This window comes from Hippocampus guttulatus, chromosome 1 (assembly GCF_054856545.1).
Source record: "Hippocampus guttulatus isolate MCC_2025c chromosome 1, RoL_Hgut_1.0, whole genome shotgun sequence".
Classification (NCBI taxonomy): Eukaryota; Metazoa; Chordata; class Actinopteri; order Syngnathiformes; family Syngnathidae; genus Hippocampus; species Hippocampus guttulatus.
The window spans coordinates 13,109,744-13,135,445 of NC_141261.1; the positions used below are offsets into that span (position 1 = coordinate 13,109,744).

General features: G+C 43.9%; 1 protein-coding gene across 1 annotated transcript; it reads left to right on the forward strand.

The window, feature by feature from the left end:
• Positions 1-1,683: 1,683 nt before the first annotated feature.
• On the forward strand, positions 1,684-25,486 carry chrm4a (cholinergic receptor, muscarinic 4a). Its single transcript, XM_086110753.1, has 7 exons — positions 1,684-2,065; positions 16,743-17,341; positions 18,420-18,574; positions 18,648-18,852; positions 21,069-21,152; positions 21,315-21,584; positions 23,200-25,486. The coding sequence occupies exons 1-7, from the start codon at positions 2,011-2,013 to the stop codon at positions 23,443-23,445; spliced, it is 1,614 nt and encodes a 537-aa protein (XP_085966879.1). The 5' UTR covers positions 1,684-2,010; the 3' UTR covers positions 23,446-25,486.
• Positions 25,487-25,702: the final 216 nt, after the last annotated feature.

Here is a 25,702-nt window from a genome sequence, read left to right on the forward strand (position 1 = left end):
CCTGTATTATTCCGATCAAACTAATTTCTGCCTCTTTGGTAGCTCCCATGAGCAGCCCAAGGAGGCTTCAAAAGATCTTGACAAGGCAATTGTGGTACTAAAAATAGATTTAACGCAGTGTACCCCACCCTTTTTTGCATCATATTTTGAAGGACCAGCTTGAGAAGAAACGCAAACCAGTTAAAAATACAATTTACAATACGTCATGAGTTTAAATTGAGCTGTCAATCAGCCGGAACCCTGTTTCTTGGTTCTCATTAACGAGCCTGTACCATCTTAGTATGTTATGTCAAGTTCACTCTGGACATTTGTTTTGGTCGTTATCATTGCACAAAATCCTACTTCACAAAGATCGGATGTTGGAAATTCCTGCAAGGTCTTCAGGGCTTTTTTTGGTGGGGGAGGTTGAAGAATTCATTGGCCGATTTGTAAGCCTGTCACCACGTTATGTCGAACAGACTCATGACATGACAATCTCTTCTTCCATCTCATCATTTGATCTTTTCCCATTTCTGAAGAAGCTCTTCAGACGTTAGTTTTTGACTCATTTTTGCTCGCTGGCAAGAGCGGTTTGGCAGCATGTAAAGGCACTGTCAGATAATCGCCCCCGATAATCTTTCAGAGATGTCCGCACAATGGGGCCCCTTTGCTGACTCTGTAAGAGAGGAAAATGCTCAATTTAATGGCAAGTCCACTAGCCGATGTACATTTCAGGTTCAAAACAGCACATCTATGCCATTAATCCTAGCACCAGAAAAGATCATCAATTCGCCGGCCCCTCAGTGATCACATTAACTATCTGGGTTTCGACCACATTGATTTTTGAATCAACTTGTTGAAATGCATGAAATACGGCTGGTGTTCCATCTCCCTTGGAGTCTATTCTTTTCATGTAACATCTTTTTTGACGGACAGGACATCCATTGGCGGCCCGTGGTCCAGTGGTTCGTGTGTTGACCTCACAGTGCAGAGGGTGGGTTCGTGGGTTCGATGCCGGCTCCGGCCTTCCTGTGTGGAGTTTGCATATTCTCGCTGGGCCTGCGTGGGGTTTCTCCGGGTACTCCGGTTTCCTCCCACATTCCAAAAACATCCATGGAAGGCTGATTGAACACTCGAAATTGCCCCGAGGTGTGAGTGTAAGTGCGGATGGTTGTTCCTCTCTCTGTGCCCTGCGATTGGTTGGCAACCGGTTCAGGGTGTCCCCCGCCTACTGCCCGAAGACAGCTGGGATAGGCTCCAGCACCCCGATAAAGCGGATCGAAAAATGAATGAATGAGCGCCATAACTTTGGACCAACTCATTTCAACAGCTGCCTGTTTTTCAAACTTGTATCTGTTTACAATTTATAACTCGACTTTTATGCGCAACACGCTGTAACAGAACCATTATTTTGGTCGTTTTTCATTTTCCCGTTTTGAAGCACAGTACAGTATATATACGGCATAGATACATGTTATGGGGACTTATAAGAATATCACTTATAATTGTCGGGGATGAAGCCAGTCTCACTTTTTGATGAACACTTTGGCGGTTTTTAAGTTATACGTGGTGAAAAAACTTCGAGAACGACTGTTTTAGTGAACAATCCAAAAGGTGAAGGTGGCACGTGACGTCACACGCCCTTCTCACTCCTCGTGCGCGGCGCTCCGTTCCTGCTCATTCACTCAGTGAGGAACCCCCGCACACATGCTTTGCGTCAGGATTTTTTTTTTAAATTGAGAATTTATTTGTTATTATTTACCAGCAGTTCGGCGCACTCGGTTATTCCATCGATTGCTATCGTAGATGTCACGCGCAAACGAAGAAGAATCATGACAGGTGCGCGAGCTCGATCGGGTCAACTGTCTGCGAAGACGAAGACCGAGGCACGCAATTAAGGTGGTGTCGAAACAAACGGGCTGGCTCATTCATTTGGCTCGGAGAAAGAACGGGCGGTGGGGGACCAAAACAAAAACAAGCTTTGTGAGAAGAAGGAGGAAGAACAGTGGAACTAACCGCTGGACATGCGACATGAGTAACAATAGTGATGGAGTTGGAGGGCTTCTGCCCCTCTTGAACTTAAATGGTGAGTCCGAAACATTCCGTATTCTGCCAATTCTGTCCAATTATTGTTGTTGTTGTTGTTGCGCGCGTGACATTTCCTCATTGGCGCATTAGGATCACTTAGGAAATACAATCGAATATGATTAGAAAGATGAGTCAAACAGTCTGCCTTTTGCGAGATAATACCATTCATGTAACTCACCGAGGTAAACGATAGATAGATTGACAGATAGACATTCCAGTGCAATCTGACTGAAGGACCCGGAGTAACGTGTGTTGTAATCATTGTGAAAAATATCGACAAAGTATACAGTTGAAGGAATGGGATATGTATAATTTTCATTGTTTACATATGAACATCTCAAATCTTGACGCTGAGAAACAGTATGGTGCTGATAGTTCTGTTGTATAACTCCTTTGATGCTCAGCGGAGTTGTGGTCTTTGTCTGCTCTTTGCCCAAATGGGAACATAGTAGCAATTAAATGTTCTCAACCGGTGTGTCGTGAAAGATCTTCAGATGTGGCGATTTCATGATCCTAAATTACTGAAGTGCTCGAAAAATTGTTTGTTGAGCAAAAAAAAAAAAAAGGATCTATGTCAGCGACATATAGCGTATGTGGCAATTAAATGCTTTCTCACTCGGTGGCAGAAAGAATAATTAGCTTCGTAGCCATTATTATAAGGTGCTAGATGATTCTCCCGCAATGCGAGGGGAATCGCAACTGAGCCCTGCCATGAATCTGAAAATCTGCAAGTAAATGACTCCACCCTCATTTCAACGTCGGTTTTTGGCCCCAAGATGCCACAAAATGGCGCCAAAGCAATATTTTTAGACGAGGCAAAGACAGCCCAAGTTTCCAGTTTTGAAGTTTGGGAGCAAATAACACAGGACCCCCCCCCCCCCACACACACACAAATCTGCAGGGGCTCATTGATATTGGTCTTTGGACTGTTATGTACACATGCAGTATCAAAAATCTAAAATTGTGCCACTCTAAGACACAAATCTGCCCCGTCTTTGAAATAGCAGAACTGTGACACGCCTTTCCGACTTCAAAGTTCACATCCCCTAATATGAGCACACAGTGCTACACAACAAAATATAATTACTATTATTATTAGCAGGCCTCCTGTGTGTCCATCCATCCATTTTCTGCCGCTTATCCGGGGTTGGGTCGCGGGAGCAACAGCCCTATCAGGGAAGCCCAGACTTCCTTCTCCCCAGCCACTTCTTCCAAATCTTCCAGAAGGATCACAAAGTGTTCCCAGGCCAGCCAGGACAGTTCGTCTCGCCAGCGTATGCTGGGTCGTCCCTGGGGCCTCGTGCCAGTGGGACATGCCCGGAACACCTCACCAGGGAGGCGTCCAGGGGGCATCCTAATCAGATGCCCGAGCCACCTCATCTGGCTCCTCTCGATGTGAGGGAGAAGCGGCTCGACTTTGAGCCCCTCCCGGATGATTCGAGCCTCTCACCTTATCTGTAAGGGAGAGCCCGGACACCCTGCGGAGGGAACTAATTTCGGCCGCTTGTATCCGGGATCTCGTTCTTTTCGGGCACAGTGAAGCGGAAGAAACATGGCCAGTTCAACTAATAACCCTGAAATTGCAAACCCTCCAAGCTCATTTATGTCAGCAGTATGGGAGCATTTCAGCTCCCCGGTTGAGAACAGAGATGAAAATCGCACAGTCGACAGGACTATTTGCCCAACGTGCTTCAAAAAAATTTCCCCAAGTCACATCAAACATGTTAATTAATGTACTTTCAAAGACACCATCCTCAAATTAATTAAACTAAGGCATGGAAGAAATATTCTAAGATCATGTTTATAATTCATATTTTAGTATAATACATGATTTCAAGAAATATATTACCATAAATATAATTATTTTCTTTAATAAAAAATTGAGTTGAACAGTTGGCGCCACTATTTGCAAGGGAAAGGGACCATCGGTCCTTGGATAATCGTCGCATAATTGACACCCATTGAAATACATTGGAAGAAAAAAAAAGTATATATTTTTAACACAAAGCGTTGCGGGAGGTGGGGGCTGTTTGAGAGTGTTGTAGCCTGAAAACCAGCGGATCCTGATTGTTGTGCCGCTGCGAACCTCAATGTGTTTGTTTGGGAATTTGGTTGATCTCTCTGCACCACGTTGGGCGTTCTGCCTTATCGAGGGCGTTTCCTTGAACATGTATGTGCTCGCCGCATCTGACAATTTGTAGACTAAACTTTATGCCTTCTGGAACCACGTCTAACTCTCAGTGCAGGTAACCTAATGTGATTTGGGTGAATTTGATTGGAGCACAGGCGGACATTCTGAGCTCCGTTGACGTGTGTGCCGGATGTCATCATATTTCATTCGTAACTATGACTGCAGCATGAACATCGAACACACTGAATCATTGCAAACAAGATTGTTGTTGTTGTTGTTGTTACGATTAGGGCGCCACAGTGGTACTTTCGCCTCACAGTGCAGAGGCCTTGGTTTCGAATCTGGGCTGCGGCCTTCCTGTGTGCAGTTTGTATGTTCTCCCTGTGCCAGTGTGAGATTTTTTTCCGGGTGCTCCGTTTTTTCTCCCACATTCCAAAAACATGCGCGATAGGTTTATTGAACACTCTAAATCGTCCAGAAGTGTGATTGTGAGCGCGAATGTTTATTGTTATCCAGTCCAATCCAATTTGTGCCCTGCGATTGCCTGGCAACCAATTCAGGGTGTACCCTACTTACGACCCAAAGATGGCCGTGGTAAGATCCGGCATGCCCATGACCCTTGTGAGGATAAGCGGCTCGGATAATGGATTATTATTGATATTGTTGCTCCATGTACAGCGCTTTGTATGCAGCGATGGCTTTTTGAAAGTGCTCTATAAATACAGTTGAGTTGAGTTGAGATATTATTATCTCCTTTATGATATACTTTTAAAATCAGCCCGCTGGCCAAGGCACACTTAGGAGGGCAGTGCGGGAGGGTTAGCCACACCCGCACACGTCCGATCTGGGCAAAGGCAGCGGCCAAGTGCCCTCTTCACAGATCTGTGATCACCCTTGTCAACTTGATATCATCCACCTGTGGATTTCTGCTTGTCGTTCCCCGTAAATGTACTTTGTGCGTCTTGACCTGCCGCAGGACAAATCAGATTAATCGTCTGCCATGTCAAGGACAATCAGTGCACCTCTTGCGCTGGGACCTTTTTTTTTTTAAGACTTCCCCAGCCTGCCAAAATACCAAAAGTTAGTCTAGCCTGCCTCTGCACAGTTTTACACCTTGACTCATGCCAGGCAAAAATTGAGCCTTAAATCTGGAGCAAAATTATCTAATTTCACTTAATTGGTCCAAAAGTCTTTTGTTTACTACCAGTAACCTAAATGTGATCATCTCTCGATGTCACTGATGTATCGTGAGAGGCCAGACAATTAAATGCCATTGACATTTTTTCTATTGTATATAACATGTGCCTTGAAAGGGGTGATGAAGCATGTTCTTGATTTTCTTTTTCCTCCTCCGCCAACGCAACTAATGCCTAAGAACACATCACAGTAGTGGAATTAATAAGGGGGGAATTGGCTGCTCTTGTTCATCGCTAACATTTTGGTCAATGCTTGACCTGTGTCTTTTTCTTTCGTTGTTGTCTTTGTCGTTGGAAGAGATACAAATGTTTGCCAAAGTGTGCAAGTGGTCATCACACCTGCCTAATCGTTTGGAGATTTAGGGTTCGAATCTGGACTCTGCGTGAACTTTACAAGTTCTTTCCATGCTTGCAAACTTCTTCTGCACGGGTGCACTGGCTTCCTCCCACATTCCAAAAAGCATCTGCGTTAGCTTCATTGAATACTCTAAAATTGTCCCGAGGTGTGAATGGTTGCTCGTGGAGATGTACCCGGTGAGTGGTCGCTAATCAGTTTGGGGTTTACCACGCCTACTGGCCAAATCAGCTGCGATAGGCTGTGGTGCACCTGCAGCCTTACGAGGAGAAGTGGTCCCGAAAATGGATAGATGGTCATGATATCGCCATTTGATAGTCCATCGATAGTTCTCATTCTGTGTTTATCGCCATCTTTGAAAATCAAGTCCTAGTAAAGTATGAGTGAATGTTGTGTGTGTGTGTGTGTGTGTGTGTGTGCTCATTCTTTTTCAATTCAGAGGGTTACAGCTGTCATTTTCATTGAGTACACCGTTTTCCTTTTTTCAATTTACAAGATTAAAAGATTGAATGTGCGACGTATTTTGAAATCGTTTCCCACAATGAAATAACAGCTGGCGCATCACGCTTCACTTCACGGATGTTGGAAATCGCATTAGAGATGTTGAAAATGTCATCCCTTGGAAATATGCATTTTCTTCGTCCGGATTTAACAGACCTCTTGTAAAATTAAGCAAAGCTTCTGTGTACAAAGGGTGGTGGGCAAGGTGGGAAGCACACAAGTGCTGCGAATTGGAGGATTATCGATTAGCTGCAAGGAAGGAAACAAAGCAACACAAATTGCAAGCCTAACCAGAGTAGAAGGGAAACAGGTGCATAGGGAGAGTCGCCATTGACACCAAAGGACGCTTGGCACTCTCATTTCAGAAAGACGCACAGATCTGCGAACGTGACTGTAAAGGGAGCGCGGCCGACTGAGTTTTGACACGTGACAATCATGAGAAATGGAGAGTAAATGCGATATTATCATCCTCTTTGACGAGGACCCGGAATACATCTCGAATATATGCGCCGCGGCGTGAGATCCGAAGTCCCGGTCCGTGCTCTAAATGTCAGAAGTACGGGCATCGGCGGCCGTTTGAAAAGGCAAGCAAAGATGTGGGAGATGTGCTGGGGAACACGAATATGGGGGCAAAGGCACTGAAGGAGCGCAACGAAATTGCTGTTAACTGTGGAGGGGAACATACTGGAGCTCCGCTCACTGGGGTTGTGAGGCCAAGCAGAAAGCCGAGGCGCCGCAGCGGATTAAAATGTCAGAGGGTGTAACGTTCACTTAAGCCGTCAACAAAGTAAATTGGCAAACGGAACAAATAAATAGCAAAGGCGCCAACAAACAAGTCAACAAGGCATGGGGAGGCATGCTGCAAATTTAAACAAGTCAACAAGGCATGGGGAGGCATGCTGCAAATTAATGATAAATATTTCAAAATGAGCTTATATTGTTTATATATAGGAGAGGCTCGTGAAATGTTCAGCGGACACGGAGAGGAAAATAGAGAAAAAATGAAAATAACAGTGAAGGCGGCATTTGGAATCTTTTAATCTGGATCATGCGAGTAAATACAGCGGTGCCTTAAGATGCAAGTTTAATTTCTTCCGTGACCACGCTGGCAACTCAAAACACTCACAAATCGTCTTTCCCCGTTGCAATAAATGTCGGGACTCTTTGCCGTGAGCTTCCCTCCCAAAAAACGTTTGAAATGTTTGTCATGTAATATTAAACCAACGGGGCGGTGGGCGACCTGTTAGCACATCCACCTCACAACCAAGAGGAGCAGGTTTCAATTCTGGCTTTCCTGTGTGAAGTTTGCATGTTCTCCCGGTACCTGCCTGGGTTTTCTCCGGGTACTCTGGTTTCCTCCCACATTCCAAAAAAACATCAGTGGCAGGTTAATGGAGCACTCAAAATTTTCCCGCGGTGTGAGTGTGAGCGCGAACGGTTGTTCGTCCACATGTAGCCTTGTGAGGATCAGCGGATTAGACAATGGGTGGATGGATGGAATTCAACTAGGGGCGTACCGATCACAAGAGCAACATACACCTGTAATGTTCCAATCATGTTTTATTGTGAAATATCGAACAATAGACAGCGCTTTGTGTGCAGCGAAGGCTGTTTGAAAATACTCTATAAATACATTTGAGTTGAGTTGAGCTGTGAAACAATACGTACAAAAGGGTTGTTCGAAGTTCACCTGAAATTGTTGTCAAAATTAAAAAGGAAAAGCCTTTTGACGATCTCGGAGCAGAAGATGACAGTGGCTGAAAAAAAGTTGGCTACGTATTGCGTAATCAAGTAAGCTAAACGTCCCAAATGACTTTTCGACTTTGTTTCTTCACAGAGACTGTGTAGTAAAACTGAAATAATCATACTGAAAATGAACCCTGTATTCATGAAATAACCTCGCCACAGCTACACAGATGCTATTAAGTAGCCCATCTATGGCATTTCTAATTTTGTGTTAGCATTACGCTAGCATCGCCTTGTGCGCATGTACAGTCAACAGTCAATGGCAACGTTTCCCCAGGAATGGCGACCAAGATAAAAATGGCGCCAGAGGCTTCATTGTTCTGCTCCATTAAAAAAAAAGCTCCTTCAAACCCCGACAATCAAAAATGAGGGTAAGGACTCGGTCGTTGGCTTCACGTTTGCTTTTGTGCATCGCATGATAGCAAAAGCGTCACCAACAGCTCTGACGATCTGTAGTTAAGGAGTGATCTTCCACCCCTGTTTCATGCTGCGATGACCTAATTTCTGAGGCGACCACCGTTCTCCCATCTCTCATGTCGTTTGGTAATCTTCACGGATGTCCCCATGCGGGAACGTGTTAGCCGCAGATGTTGAAAACGTTATCGAAGAACTCGACGGCTGCGCGAGAATGTTCAGTTAGAGGCAGAAATTATGCTTACACCGCTGATATTTTATTCATTGCCGTACCCATCATTAATTTAATTAATAACAACCGACTCGTCTTGCCGCATGCAGAAAATGGTCATCGTCTGTAAGCTTTAATTGCTACTGCACTGCACAAGGTTTGTCGGCGCCGTCTCTGACGGTGGCAAAAGTACTCACGGCCTCAAACCGAAGGAAAAAACAAAGACGTTGGCAAAAGTAGAAACACAGTGAATCTCCTCTACAACGAAATCACGTTTGCAGCAAGAAATTTTTCACAACAGGGGGTTTTTCACTGTAGCAAATTTGATCTCAGATGTAAACACACACACACCCACACACACAAACGTATGTGTACACGCACACGGACGCGGCAGTTCATTTCCTCCAAGATCACCAAAATCTTCAAAGCCTTCCCTTTTCAGTCATTTTACTCGGAACACTTGAGGGCGGGCAGGAACTCGGGAGACCCAACTGTTTGTGCGCAAGCACTTCAAAAGTCGATTTTCCGTAAATGTGTGTAATTGGTGTCACAAGACGTACAAGTCGATGTATGGTGGAATATTGAATGTGACTTTAAAGGGACGGATGATGGAAAATTGGTGGCGACCATCTGACCCCGGAACGGATTCATTTGATTGCCTTTTGATTCATTTTCTACGGGAAAATATTCAACATCAGGTGTCCCACTGTCGTTGATACTTTTTTTTTTCCTTCATTCATCTTCCGAACCGCTTTATCCTCACTAGGGTCGCGGGGGAGCTGGAGCCTATCCCAGCTGTCGGGCAGTAGGCGGGGAACACCCCGAATTGGTTGCCAGCCAATCGCAGTGATACTTTTTGGTTTTTCCTAATCAAATAACCCTTTTAATTCTGTGGCTGAAGAGGAAATATGTCCAAGTAACATTGATGGAGCTGATGATAGTATGGGAGAGAAACCTCATGAGAAGATCAAATAATATTAAACCATTTGCACGCGAGCCACTCAGGGCAGCGCTGGCGTCACACTGTGAAATATGGATTGGCGATGCTATGATGTGCTCTGCTGGAGTGGAGCAGAGGCTGGGGGGGGGGGGGGGGAGCACGGAGTATTTGTACCTCTGTGTCTTATCGAGAGAGAGGCCGCAGGCTAAAATCTGACCCTCCTTGATGATGACCGTTTCTGAAAAGTCCATACGTTAAAAATTCTGATTCTGATTTGTCTTCAAAGTAGGAATTGCACCCAACTTAAAAAAAAACAACAACAACAACAAAAACCAGAAATGTGTGAAATGTGAAACTGAGATGCCCGCAGATAAAATGAACTGAGTTTTATCATGATTAATATATAACAGTGTGGCGTTCCCATCCCCCCTCGTATTTTCTTTTCTCTGCATGATCTCGCCTTGGATCTTCTTGCAGAGAGAAAATTATATATTTCGGTATCGATAAGTGTTTTGGGGCTCAGGAAAAAAAAATTAAAGCCTTCCTGTGGTGTAGGAGCCGCACAGTCTTTTTCTGAGTTCAAATCCGTTGCGGAATGGCGATGCTCATTACAGTTTCTGATTGGAGATTACAATAATATGATTCATGGTGCATTCTGTTCTTAACGTGAATGCAATTTGGATTTTGTGTTCTGCTCCCTTCCCCCAGCGTTCGCACAAAAATGTAAATACGCCACAATGTCAGTGAATTTCAAAGTAAAAGCTTGAAGTATGTCGGCTCCCTCTCGTGGTAAATGAAAAAGTCAAATTACTCTTACATTGTTGGAGCTTTTTGATTGAATACATTTGGATGTAATCTTTAAGGTGTTTTTTCTTTTGTTTTGGTTTTAAAACATTTATTTTGGAACAATTTTCATTTATTTTTATGTGCATTCATTGAATCATTTTTAATCAGAGATGGCTTGAGGAATATTTTTTCACTTGAGGGAAGATTTCCAGCAATTAATTTTTTTTAAGTATCCGATGCAAACTGTTTAATCTTACTTTTCACTTTTCAACTGAGCTCTGCCGTCTCTTTCGGGATTATTGATCAAAGCGAGTTTATTTTCAAAAACTATACTATGCTTGATTATGGGTCAAATAAATAAATGTGTTAAATAATAATGTTAAAAACTGCTAACGTTATGGCAAGGTTGAAAACGGTCTGTATGACAGCTTTCTACTTTCATACAAAATGTTTTGAGTATGTTTTTCTTCTCTTCTTTGGCATTTTTTGCCTATTTTTTTCTGTAAACCCAACACGACTGTATTTTCCGCACTAAAAGGCGCACCTAAAAGTCTTCCACTTTCTTAAAATCTCATAGCGCCTCAGAATCCGATGCACCGTGTGTATGTTCGTTCCGGTAATATTTCGACCCCCAAAATGGCTCCTTGCTCGGGACATGCTGACAACGCAGAGTTCAAACTTAAGGCGATCGGTTTCGCAGTTGAACACGGAAATAGAGCAGTGGCAAGAGAGTTCAACGTTAACGAGTCAACGTTATAAATTGCTGTTGGTTAAGTGAACTGTGGCGCTGCTTTGCTAAATAAGTTTTACTGGCATCTGATCGTCGCTATATAAATAAGCGTGTAGTGTTCTGTTGGGATTTCCTTGAGCGTAGCTCCATCTAGTGGATCCATTGTAGATTGCGTCTTAAAACGCGGTGCGCCCAATGTATGAAAACAATTACAAAATAGGCCATTCATTGAAGGTGTGCTTCATAATTCAGTGCGCCTTTTAGTGTGGAAAATACGGTACCATAGTCATTTCCCACATAAGGAAAGATTGGACAATGCAAATATGATTCCTTACTAGAGAATACTTACCTGTATTACCATTTACTGTTTACTGATTCTTGGGCAATGAGTGGGGCAGCCGACTTTATATTCAAAAAACTCAAAACAAGAACAAACATCAAGCAAAGAAGTGTATCTATCAAAGGTGTTAATCTGTGGAATAATCTCGAAACGGACCTGAAAATGAGTAAATCGCTTGCTGAGTTCAAAAACAAATTCAAAAAAATAGTACAAACAACCTACATCAATCAGAGTTAAAATGATAAATTCAAAACATTAAATATAATGATAAATCAGAACTAAGTTGATAAATAGAGAAAGGTATATAAATATCCATTATGAATACAAGAGAAAATTGACACAAGAGTGTCAGGGTGTGGAAGTATATAATCCCGATACAAACCAAAAGTTGTAAAAATATCACGGTTAAGGGTAAAGTATGACCCTAATGGAGACTTCTTTCTTCTTACTTTTTTCTTTTCTGATTGATATAAAAATGATTTATTAGATACAATCACATAACGGGGTAGGACTAGATAAGTTTTTTACTTCTTCCTACTCCCTTGAACATAATAACTGTGTTGAATGAAGATTGATTTCCTTCTTTTTACTTTTTTTATCTACCTTATTTTCTGTCAAATTATTACTGTATATATGTTTTATGTTCAATAAACAAACAAACAAACAAACTTTATGAAAACCAGTCAGAGCTGTTGTGACTTGACCACCGTTGTGGTCCAGTGAGAATGGTTATGAGGAAAGACCCCCCCCCCCTTTCCCCAGGATCTGAACCTGATTGGTCTTTTGTCATTGGATTTCTCTCTGCTTGTCCCAACTGCCCGTAACAAACCATTTTCGAACATAAGCGTGTCCACATGTGAATTCGGGAAACAGGACAGAAGATTGTTATGCGTTTTTTTTGGGTTTTTTTTTTTTTACGCTCGAGCTCAGCTGCGCCGTCTATGAATATTGAGCCTTACGTTTCTCGACTGGCCAGGCAAAGCCTCGGAATCACCCTCCCACAACCCGTAAAATAAACTGCACAACAATTGAATGCATTCGGCAACCTGTTTGCATCTGACGTCGTTTTGCAAAGAGTCTGCCATTTGCTAGTGCGAGCAAACCAGATAACCCATCAGTATGCTGTGATGTGGCGTGCACAAGCCACCTACAGAGTTAAGTCCAACCGGACAGATCCAAAGATGATTGAATTCCAATGAAATCCAATCCAAATCACTATCGCTATCTTTTTGATCAAATCTGGAAAACAAGCAAAGCAACTTCAAGACTTTGAAATGCAACTTCATCCATTGCTATGAAACCTACCGAAGTCAGATCAGCTGCGTTAAATTCACAGTTTAGCTCCCGGATAGCTTGTCCAGCATCTTCATCTTGGTTATGCGTTTAATTGAGAAAACCTTCAAGTAATTGACAATACCAAGACCGGTTTGAAAACGTGATTGTGATTGTTAGTAGCCAACTAACGAACACAAGTAAGGCAAAGTGGCTAATTTGCAAACATATGACGTGACCGAGCAAGACGATATGATTTAACTGATGACTTGCTTCACCCAAGTAATGACTGCACTCGATTTGCTTGAAAAGTTTTGATTTAGAAATTAATCCGAAACATGGCGACCACGGATACAGACAATTCCCGTATCACGTGGTGACTGACAAATAAATCTTCGCTTCATGCTTGGGCTCCTCATATGCCCCAGTCTCAGTTGTTCAGTCAAGCTAATCTGCAGCAGCAGCAGCAGCAGGCAGCGGGCAGCTTTTTTCACTGGTCCAATGATGCATGGCAGAGTGACAAGCAGGACATACCGGTAATCTTTCTCAGGAGGTGCTGAAGGCCCAACTGGATGGAGGCTAAATGGAGAAACATTCATCAGCAAATAAAGCAGCGCTCTCTCTTTTGGGACGTTCAATTCAAATATTGGTGTGGCTGTAGGAATTTACGACAGGCAAGTAAACAACAACACGTGTGTAGCCATTTGAGTCCCCCCCACCCCCCAACCCTCCTCCAAAAAAAAAAATCAACTAATGACATCATCTCATATACATGAACCTCAACTATTGCGCAAACACGCATAACAACACTGGGCCACAGGAACACTTTTTTTCCAGGAACAGAAGTAAAAGTCCCTTGAAATTCTGGTGAAAATGTGAATTTCAGGAGGCATTGTTCATAGCAAAACGATTCTTCAATCTGGAGCGCTGTTTTAATTTTGCTGACGGCCAATTTAATTCACCGAACTGCCTCGTCCACTGACTGAACCAGAAGAATTAAACTGTCCGAAAATATTTTGGTCCCTTTCATTCCGCGTTGGCTCCGGTTTCCTCCCACATTCCAAAAACATGCATGGCAGGCTGATTGGACGCACTAAAATTGTCCCTACGTGTGAGTGTGGGCGTGGATGGTTGTTCGTCTCTGTGTGCCCTGCGATTGGCTGGCAACTGATTCAGGGTGTCCCCCGCCTACTGCCCGGAGACGGCTGGGATAGGCTCCAGCACCCCCCGCGACCCTAGTGAGGATCAAGCGGTTCGGAAAATGGATGGATGGATGGCATTCCGCGTTGTGTAACTACGCACTATTGTGTGAATGCAGATTAAACTGCGGTAACAAAAAAAGGCTTCAACGTCTCACAAATGACCTTTTCTCAATGGACTGGAACTCAATGACTAAAGTGGACAAAAAACCAAAACGTGGCTCATTTGACATGAGGGAACTCTTCATTCCACCAGGAATGTATCATCTGCAATTCCCGAGGCTATTATGCGACGTAACAACAGGATGATGTTTATGCCGCATGGCAATTATGGTGCCATGTTTGTCCAATGTATCAGCATGCGGTTGCGTAGCTGCATGCGCACTGAAATATGAAAAATTAACACCCAAGGGAAAGTCTCTGAAGGCCGTTATTAAAAAGCAGTGTACATATATGATCCGAATATGCATGTTTCATCACAGCCCGCGCGTCTCAGCGTGTTACATGCGTGCGGGCGTGCTGTCAACTGACATTGACTTCACAGGCTGTAAAAATAATTCGGATGGGGAAGTACGACTTCTTTCGCTGACCTTCTTTTTAACCAGCATTTAAGATCCGTTCTTTCATCTATTTCATTATTCGTCATTGTTGAATTGATGGCAGCTGTTCCACACGTGCTGTTTACATGTGCAAAAAAATAACACAGACCCTGTGAAGTCAATACAGAAACCGTTATACTTATCGATCATCTTTAAACATGCCAGACACGATGGGAATGCTTGGGTGCGTATTTAAAGCTCTGGGAAGTTGTCGGTAGCCTCACAGTATCTTCATTTGTTGGCGTTGATCATTTATGGCTGAATTGCATCCAACTACTGTATCCGCTGTATTAAAATTCTCTTCCAAATTGGGTGTGAATGCTGCGGGATGCTGTTGGGAATATGAATGAAAGGAAGTGATTGACAACAATAGCACGAGGGAGAGAGAGAAAAAAAAGAGTCTGTTCTTTGTCTTTTTGTGAGGCAAAGAACAAACCAACGGGGGAGGGAAAAACACGTCAGAGCGACTTGTGATGCAATACAGTGGTGAACTTTGCTGAGCGGTAATTGGAAGCATTCAGCAAATTGCTGACTGCATCATTTGCATACCAGAGTTGGACAGTCAGTTTGACTTTTAGAGGGTTGGAGATGTTTTGTTTTTTTTTTTGTTCCCGGCGACTTTGCACAGTAAAGATAATGCATGCATGACTTTCTTTCTTCTCGCGGAGGTGGAGGAATTGCTGACAAAGCTTTCATACGAATGCAATTTTATTCGTCTCTGAGACTTTTGCACCTAATCTGTGAGTCGTAGCTGTAATTGTCAAATGTGTAAAAGTTTTACACATAAAACTCACATGCTCACCAAAAAAAAAAATGTAAATACAATACGGTAATTATTTCCACAATCAATGTTACTTCGGGGAAAGCCTCACCGAAAACGACAGTTGGACAAACATTAACAAAAACACAGAAACCAGTACGTTATGCCTGTATGCACTACTGAATCATTCTACGGAATATTAACAAATATAATGGGGGTGGAAAAAAGTAAGTCGATACTCATAAGAATAGTCAGCAAGCTTCCTCTACCAACACGCATTAGCCTCTGCTCGCCCTCTCCAGCTGAGTTTGTTCGGCACTTTTAAAGCAGTCACTGAATGTTATCATGGAAAACCAGCCCCATTGTTAAATTGCTTGGAATATCTTGACTCAGCATGTTCCAGACGAAAAAAAGTGAACGCTGTGCATTGCGACTTGCTTTACTTCAAAGCACCAAGTGAGTACATTTATTGTACAGTGGGGCTTTTAATGTCAGCCGTGCGCACGTTTATTTGAGCTTTCCTTGTCGATGTTGCTTTTAGCTGAAGAATAACCTCGGCCATCACACCGTGATTCATAAATGCCGCAAAAACCAATTGAGCCTGCTGAGTCTGTGCCGGTTTCAACGTCTGGTGACCCATTGCACATATTAGCAAAGCTCTTTATTATTTTCACGATTAGATATTGCGCTAGTCTTCACTGCTTATGTCCCATTGTGCATGTCACTAACGTCCATCGATCGATCGGTCGGTCAATCTATCTATCTATCTAGCTAGCTAGCTAGCTATTCGAGCTCCTATTGGCTGGTTTCCTTGAAAAAGTATGAGATCAGCATATGTCGATCAATGGCTTTAATTGCCAATCCCCCACCCCGCCCCCCAAAAAGTTAATTATAGCATTCCTTCCCCTTTTTCATGAATACTTCACATTACAGGCCAAAGCAGCCACTGAATCATAATATATGTTTGTACATTTTCTTCACTGTCAACTTTGAATAAAGCCCTTGTTTTGTATCATAGAAGGATGGAAATTTAGATTGAAAAAGAATCAGATTAATCAATTAAATGAAAAATAAAATAATCTTTAGTGAGTAGCTCTAAAATTGAAAAAAATGCCTCGCCGTCCCGATGTACAGTATCACTTCACAATAGTTCTTTGACACCAAATGAGTATTTTCCTATTCACCAGGGATTTGGAGCCATCTTCTGGGATTTTAGAGTCAGACAGAAAGAGCACAAATCGTTTTTCAGCAAATGGCTGAGTATTGAGAGGGTTCACAAAAGAAGACAAAATACGACAAGAGGTGAATTAGTGAATATAGCGAACTGAGGTTTGCGGGTTTTGTGAGATTTTTCATTGACAACAATCACGGCTGAGGTCGGCATCTTACTGGTTTCACTCTCGGTTGATTTCCATATTTTCTTGGAAAAAACATGTTTTCCGGTCTTTCTATTCAAATGACGTTATTAGCTTCTTCTCTTGCCGCTCTCCTCCAGGATCTTCATTCAACAAGTCCAGCGACCCGTTCGCCAACACGACGTGCAACGTGTCGACAAACGATTCCACATTCTGCTCGCCGGCGGACGACGGCTCGGGAGCTGCAAGTTCGTACAAGGCGGTGGAGATGTTTTTCATCGCCCTGGTCACTGGCTCGCTGAGTCTCGTGACCGTCACGGGGAACATTTTAGTCATGCTGTCCATCAAAGTCAACCGCCACTTGCAAACTGTCAACAACTATTTCTTGTTCTCGTTGGCATGCGCCGACCTGATCATTGGTGTGTTCAGCATGAATTTATACACGGTTTACATCATCGTTGGATACTGGCCCCTTGGACCCGTGGTCTGCGACTTGTGGCTCGCTTTAGATTACGTGGTGTCCAACGCATCAGTGATGAACTTGCTAATTATCAGTTTTGATCGCTACTTCTGCGTGACCAAGCCCCTGACGTACCCGGCGAGAAGGACCACAAAGATGGCGGGCTTGATGATTGCAGCTGCCTGGATCTTATCCTTCATCCTTTGGGCCCCCGCCATCTTGTTCTGGCAATTCATCGTTGGGCAGAGGACGGTACCACCTGGAGAGTGTTACATTCAGGTACACTCAAAAAACATTTTGGGAGTGGGGGGTGGAGTCCATGAAATCTCCTCGAACAAAATCTGTACATCACAACTCCAAACCAGCATGATTGCAAAATGCAGATGGTGAAGTTCCCGGGAGGATGTGAAAGAAATGTTTCAGAGGAATTCTTGGCAAATTAGTTTGCAGACACATCCAATCCACACACCTGCACAAATCAAGGTTAGAGTCCTCATTAGTCCCAGAAACAAATTACTGTACAAGAAGACCATGAAAGAAGGTTTTCTTGGAATAAAATTACAATAATACAAGAAAAAGGCAGACACTTCTAAATGTAGAAAGAAAATGAGCCATGGAATTTTTCTCAAAAATATCAAACTGTATTACTGGTACAATGGTAAAGGTACTTATTTCCCCGAAAATGAGTTGCAATTTCTTTGCTTTTCTCCGCTTTGTGAAGTCAGGGTCATGGGGAAATAAAATGATGTTAGCCATGCTAGTTAGCTAGCTCCCTTGGCAGAGAGTCTGGAGAACATTTTTCACCAATTGTGAACACGCGTACGTTCATAGCTGGTTGCAACCATTCATTTCAAGGTAACGCCATTGTAATCTATTAGCTTGAATTTGTCCAAGAGTAATGGCTGGCTCTCTCATCAATTCCATCTTACTGAACTTCGTGTAAGTGACCAAATATGGGATAGAAGTGTGATAGAAGTCCACCTAAAAAAATTGCAGCCTCCAAACAAGATATCAAAGGTACGACGGAATACCTTATGGGGTTCAATTTAGCATCTAGCTAGCGACCAGATGTGGAACGTTGCTAGCTAAGAACAACAGAGTGTTAAGTTGAACACAGACACTCACTTTCCATGGACAAATTAAAAGCAGTTGTTAAGGTCTCACTGAAGTCACCGGCTATCATATTGTGTCAATTGAGCAAACCGCATCGGTTGTACGCAATATTTTGTAATAGATGTCAGTTCTGGAGCACTCCATTGAGCTGTGACGGCTATTTGACTATGAACCTTTTCGAGGGGAAAAAAAAAAGTTTATTATGTATCCACAAGCTGAACACTGTCTTTGTGTCTTTTTTCAGTTCCTGTCGAACCCCGCGGTGACGTTTGGCACAGCTATAGCGGCATTCTATCTCCCGGTCATAATCATGACCGTGCTGTACATTCACATTTCACTGGCATCCAGGAGCAGAATCTCCAAACATAAACCCGACAAGAAGGAGAAGAAAGGCTCAAAGTAAAATTTTAAATTTGATGAAAAATATAAGAATGTCGGTCTGCGATTATTCATCCAACGTCATCTTTTCCAGACCACCCAGCATGATGAAGAGCCACATGCTAAAACAAAACAACAACAACGAAACCAGTCCTCAGAGCAGCGCCCACATGACTCCCAAGCTCAGTTTGGCCTCGACCACCACCGTTGATGAGGCTGTGAAGAACGGCAGGGTGGGGGCAGCCAAACCAGATGCACCGCAGCCAATGGCCCAACCCAGTCCGGCGCTCACGACACAGGTTTGTCTGTCTTGTCCACATTAGCTTACAAACGTTTGGACGCCATTGACATTTTTGCCAATATTTCATTCGATCTTTTCATCTGACATGGAAGAAATGAAACTTGGCCACTGTGTAAAGTCATCGCTAGTGGCGTGTGCGCGGCTCATCTGCAGGCTACTTTAAGTTGCGTGCGTTTTTTGGATTTACGTTTTAGCCCATAACGGAAAGCTTTTAGGGGGTTGTATCAATTGAGAGTTGACCAGGTTGCCAAGCAGCGCAACACACGCGTGGCACATCAAATACCCCCTGCCTGGCTCCAAAAATCTAGAATTGATTGTCCATTTTTACTGTGACTGTCTTGTTTGTGACTGGCGCTTCAACTATAAGTCCCATGTGGGAATGCACCTCGCAGGTGAAGAAAAAAAGTCCACTGGCGCTGAAACTCTTACGCCATTTGGTATAATGTTGACGTTTGGAGCTCATTGTGATATAGTGAGGACACAGCCGTTGGGCAGTCACTGAGCATATATGGCACCGGATTGCGCAAAGGAAGGTGGCCGGTTGGCCTCGGGCTCCTGCTTCTCCTGAGGGGGAATCATGGGAGAGTGCATCTGGTTTTATGTTGCGGGTGCACGGACAATAGTAGATTGAGAGAGAAATTCAACCGTCTCAAGAAAAGAGCCCAACGATCTTCACAGGGGTGAAGAAGGTGTTTAGCAGCCTTCAGATAGATGAGGTTTTGGTGGTCACCGAGTACCAGGAATGGGAGCTCAGACACCTGCCAGCAGCTCTCATGTTTTTTTTTTCCGCGGAGGACAGTTTCCTGGAGAAGAAAGCACAGGGGTGTACCTTTTGGTCCTTCGAACTTCTTTGGGAAAGGACGGCCTCAACTCCTGAGTTCGAAGCATCCACCCTGATGATGAATTGGAGTGAGGGGTCAGTAACAGGATGTTTGGATATTCACCCCATGCGCGGGTTTTCTCCGGGTACTCCGGTTTCCTCCTACTTTCCAAAAACATGTGTGGCAGGTCAACAGAACACTCTAAATTGTCCGTAGGTGTGATTGTGAGCGCGTATGTTTGTTTGTCTCTGTGTGCCCTGCGATTGGCTGGCAACCAGTTCAGGGTGTCCCCAGCCTGCTGCCCGAAGACGACTTCAGCACACCCACAACCCTTGTGAGGATAAGCGGGTGAGAAAATGGACGGATATTTTACAGCACATAGGTCCGCTTTTAGAGATGACTACTTAAGGGCCTTTACATTCCAACAAAACATACCATCGAGTGGGATTTTCAGGACAGTTATTTCAGGACATAAAGTTTTGTAGTAAGCTAGAACATTTTTCAATGGACCTGCAGCTGACAAGCAAACAGTTTCGGATTTTCCGGATTCTGGGGCGGGGAGGCCGTTGTTCCTGGATCTCTCTGGAATACATTGAGAGGCGAAACTAGAAGAAAATATTTCTTTCAAGGAGTCCCTGCTTGAAGATGATTACGGTGATGTTTCATAATTCAGACCCTGACACGGAAAGAAAAGTGGAGCAAAACTCACACGATTTTCCGATCATTGCATTTGTGTATTCACCAGGCGGTTACGGATGGAACTTTCATTCTGACTTTTGCTGTCAAGTGTTTATAAATTAATGTCGCTACATTTTGTGACAAAATGGCACAGTTGTCACTCTTTCTTACGAGGATTATTTCAGGCTAACTTTCCCCACACCCAGCAACAAACTACCTGGACACAAATAGTCACACGGGTCCGACAATATGTTTGGAATGCTGTCATGATTTGCTGCTTCCAAGGGATTTTGGTCTCATTTCTCTTGATCAACAGGGTTGACCGTGCTTTTCTTTTCTGTTTGCTTTGGTGATTTATGTCTTTGGGTGTTTCTGGACATTTAATTTGGTCCAAACGAGTAAAACGGTTGAGTTGTCCTGTACCTGTCAGAAGAAGGCTCAAGGGTCAGGACAGCTGAACCATATGGCAAGAAGTCAAAATGTTTTCTTTGAACAATTCTCTCCCACGTGAAGAAAGACTTTGTGTCCTACTTCTTGCCCATTGTCCTTTTATTGAATGCCAAATGTTTGACTGCCACTGACACGCCGTTAGTTCAAACAGCAGAGCGTGCGAGTGGGTCAGTGAATGCTTGAACTCACGCACATCTTGGTCGGCTTGTGCGGTCGAAATCCGTCCATCGCGCTCGCTGGCTATCTGTCCGTCTCTCACATTTAGGAGGAAAAGGAGAGCTCCAATGATTCGTCCACAGCTTTTATACCCGCAACAGAACCAAAGGCCATTCATGATGTGATACCCGAGGTAAGCGGTTTTGCTTTTTTTTCCCTTGAAGAATAGCAAATCCGCAGAAGGTTGGGCGTGATTTACTCCCAAAAGACAAGCTCGATGAGAAACATTTGTATTTAGTTATGTTTGTGTGTTGTTTGTGTGTTTGTTTATTCATTTATTTATTTTTCTTGCCAGGCTGCGACTAATTCCAACCCAGTTCCGGCAAGTCTGACAAATCCTTCCATATCCAAAATCAATGCCAGCTCAAGGTGGTCCAAGATAAAGATCGTAACCAAGCAGGCGGGGGACGAATGCATCACGGCAATCGAGATCGTTCCGCCCGTGGAGGGAGCCGAGAGGCATTCCATCCCAATCAGCCGCCCCAGGACGGTCGCCAGGAAGTTTGCGAGCATCGCTCGGAGCCAAGTGAAGCGAAAACGACAAATGGCCGCCAGGGAAAAAAAAGTACATATATATATATTTTTTGAGGGGGGCGGGGGGGGGGGGGCAGGGGGCGACTTAAATGACAGCATTTGAAATAGCACTGAACACCGGTGAGGTCAAATATTTTCCAGCCATGTGTCATCTTGCATTGTAGAACAGAGCCAAAGGGAGACGGTAGCAAAATGATCGCAGGCTTTGAGTATTCACGCTACCGGCACACAAGTAATAACGCTCATATTTTGCGAGCGCACCGTTGGCCGTAGGCCATTGTCAAGGGAAAAATGGTAACCTTTTAGGAGAAAGGAATCGGGACAAGCACTTAGAAAAATAATGAGAGATATCATTGAATCAAAATGTGCACGGAAGAAGATGGTTCAATTACAAGCTTATGGCTTGCCGGAGAAGTGTCTGACTCAATCTCCGTCGGAGAGGTCGTCGGATTTGCAGACGTGAAAAGGGCTTTATCGTTGCAGGGAGAGGAACAAGTTCTCGTACTCAAACAAAACATATGAGGTCATGATTTAACATAGAAATACCTTCTATCCATGCAAAGGCGTATATTTTTCTTTGAACCGTCCAGCCATTTTCTTCCTTATACGGCTCCAGAGACTTCGCACCTCTGATCGCAACACCTTTTCGGCCGGCTGGGAAAGGCCTTAAAAGACAAATGAGGGTCAAAACTTTATGAGGCTTTCAGGACCACCTTGTCGGGACAAGCTCTATGAAGACGATGGCCTCTCCTCTATTTAGGCTGAAGAATTGGACTTGACTTCCTTCCGTCCATTTGGCCATGTCGTCAATATGCACGCGATGATATGTAAATAGTGCGAGCCGAGCGATGCGTTCTACTTCCCGCGTATTTTGTCACTTCCCTTTCTTGTCTCCTGCGCGGATTCACTCGCAAACAATGAGGCGGAGTCATCGTCGCCCACAGACAAAACCGATTCAGCTCGTTGAATCGGGCCAAAGCCTTCGACCGGCGGCGCTCGCAACACTCGACCGTCAGCCTGACGTTCGATGGGGGCTTTGTATCTTGAGACCTTTCCGCTCTCAATTCGCTGCCGATCGGCTGGTGACCAGTCCGGGGTGCGCACTGGCTCTTGCCCAAAGTTAGCTGGGATAGGCGCTCATCCGTGACCGTAATGAGGATATGCAGGTGAGAAAATAGATGGATGGGAGGGGAAATAAAATGTTCAATCAGTTGATCAAGTACAGATACCAGTGCAAAGAAACAAAATACACAAACATAAAAAAACAACTATGATACTCTGGTAAAAGAACCGAGTCAACTCCTTCACTTAAAAAAGAAAGTAAAACATGTCATCCATTCTTAAAAAAATATTTTCTCATATGGGCCGCAATGCGGTGGCGAAGGGAAAGGTTTAAAGACACTTTTTTTTAACTTTGGATCTTATTAAAAGTATTGTTAAAGTTTTATGTGGTACTCTGTTAAAAAAAAAAAAGGCGCTTTTGATAGCATCCGCTGGAATGAACAAAACTTTCTCGGGTCTTCTCCTTACTTTCCTCGCGCCTATTAAATGAAAACAACAGCGGTCGCCTGGGGAGTCGAAATGATTGAAAGCCTTCTTTGCTCTTCGCTCACATTTTATGTCATTATTTTTTGCTCTCCCGTTAGGTGACCAAGACCATCTTTGCCATCTTGCTGGCTTTCATCATTACTTGGACGCCGTATAATGTGATGGTGTTGATCTCCACCTTCTGCCAGTCGTGCGTTCCCGACACCGTGTGGGCCATCGGTTACTGGCTGTGCTACGTCAACTCCACCATCAACCCGGCTTGCTACGCCCTTTGCAATGCCACGTTCAAAAAGACTTTTAAGAACCTGCTGCTGTGCCAATACAAGAACATTGGCACCAGATGAGTGGGCAGGATTGAGGCTGCAGGGGGGGAAAGAAAAAAAAAGAGAGAGAGAGAGAGGCTCGGAACGAACGGATGGATGGATGGCTGGATTTCAAAGGTGAGCCGCTGAAGACATTTGCAGTGGAGAAGCACACGCGATTTATGTTGCAAATAAAGGAAAACGGTGCCCACAAGTCCTCCAGTCCCCCCCCCATCAAATGGACAACATCTCCGGCAGCAGAAAAATGATCAAATGTGCTATGGGGGGTGGGGGGGGGGGGCAGGAAGGACAATGAGTGGCATTGGTGAACTGATTGAGGGATACATTTGAATGACAATCCTAATCAATGAGTGAAAAATGCTGAGAGGTAAGACATGCCAAATTGTGTGTGGGGGGGGGGGGGGAACTTGTGGTTGCGTCAATGTATGAATGGTCGTGTGGGTTGATTTGTGTACAGTGGACGGATGGGATCGATGACGACGAGATAATCACATGAGCTGACCAAAGATGTTATGAAGGTTCCCACAATTTGGGGGGGGGGGGGGGGGGTTTGGTGGAGATTTCACTCGATTGTCAGAGATTAGTTACAAATTCTAGTTAACAATCATTTTTTCTCATGTCTTTATTCCGCCCAAGCCAACTTGGTGGGTGTGAGAGTGGATTGTGGACTACAAAAATGAATTCGATTCTTTTGGGTGATCGGGATGCATAAAGCCTCTCGCCTTAAATTTAGGTCGGAGAGCGTCCGGCTTCGATGTGACTCCAAATTTGGATTGAAAATGGATCAATGGATGATGGATCCACCAAATTCCAGTTTGCTGATTACAGCATATTCTGTTTCACCGGTTTCGTTTACAAAAAAATGATTCACTCCATTTCAAGACCCTGTTAAGTCAATTCCACATTTACACATACAGTCATACCTCGGTTTTCGACCGTAATCCGTTCCAGAAGGCTGTTCGAAAAGCGATTTGTTCGAAAAGCAACACCACGATCTTTTTAAGAAAAAAATCTTTATTGAACAGGTCTGCTCACAATGGAACGCTACACGAGGAAGCGTCACTTCCTCATGGAAGGAAGGTGAGAGGAGTCGAGTGGCGCATTCAAGTACGCTCAGTTTGGTCGACAACCGATTTTCGATCGTAATCCGAGGCATAAAAAAAACCTGGAAATTTTTGGTCGAAATCCGATTTGGTCGAAAACCGAGGTTTGACTACACTTTTCAGATAATTTTCGGAAAACGTGCGAATCCGGAGCGCTACGTAGTACTCAATTACGGAGATACAGCGCTAAACCGTAAGCCTCGAAAACTACATCTTCCCCTCGGCATGCATGTCATGGAGGGAAAGTCAGAAGAACAAAGGAGGGAAATATAATTTAAAAAGTCCGACTTGACAGCCAGCGTGCGGCGAGGGGCTTCCGGCTGGCGCGGCTGCTTTAGAGCGCCACGTTGTGGAATAGCCGATGACGAGCAGATGGGACAAATAACAACAGCGTGAATTTTTTTGGGGTTTTTTTGTGGAGAATAGGACAAACTTTTTTTGTTGAAAAGACAATCATGGTTCCCAATCATGTGGGCAGATTTGAAACTTCTCTGCATATAATGTAAATGAATCAGTCCTGCAATGGCAGCGCGACGGCTGCTCAGTCTTGCGAATCTGTTCGTGCTGTAGTTGTTGTTGAATTTATTTTCACCGTTTTGCTTACTTGATGCACAAGTCGAGGTCCAGTAGGTGTCAGGTACGTACCCCAATGGTTTAATTATGAGACTCGATGTTTGTATTTTTTCCGGAGCCAAAATGTACAGAACTGCTTTGAGACGAGTGTCGCATTCGTGACAAACCATTTTACCTCGAAAGTTGCTGTTGTTGTTTTTTGTTTTCTGATGGTGAAGCATGCTTTTGTCTCAAACTGGCGTGGTAATTGATTTCCAATGTACAGCGCATGCACTTTTTTATGATCCGACATTGCATTGTGAATTGTGTTCCTCCTTCTCGTCAAAGTAAACAAAGCATCAATAAAGTCGCTGCAAAAAAAACTAAAAAAAAAATTCTCTCAAGGATACATGCCTTCATACACTGTTTTCCAAAGTGATCAACACTGGCGCTGATATTCAAAATTTTATTCAACAAAAACCACCACAATGACAACAGTATTTATTGATTGATTGATTTGGGCAGCCCGGTGGTCCAGTGGTTAGCGCGTCGACCTCACAGTGCAGAGGTCATGGGTTCAATCCTGACTCCGGCCTTCCTGCGTGGAGTTTGCATGTTCTCCC

Coding starts and splice junctions, on each gene's coding strand:
- chrm4a (XM_086110753.1), top strand. CDS start 2,011: ATGAGTAACAATAGTGATGGAGTTGGAGGGCTTCTGCCCCTCTTGAAC. Junction 2,066..16,742: donor GCCCCTCTTGAACTTAAATG/GTGAGTCCGAAA, acceptor GCTCTCCTCCAG/GATCTTCATTCAACAAGTCC. Junction 17,342..18,419: donor CTGGAGAGTGTTACATTCAG/GTACACTCAAAA, acceptor GTCTTTTTTCAG/TTCCTGTCGAACCCCGCGGT.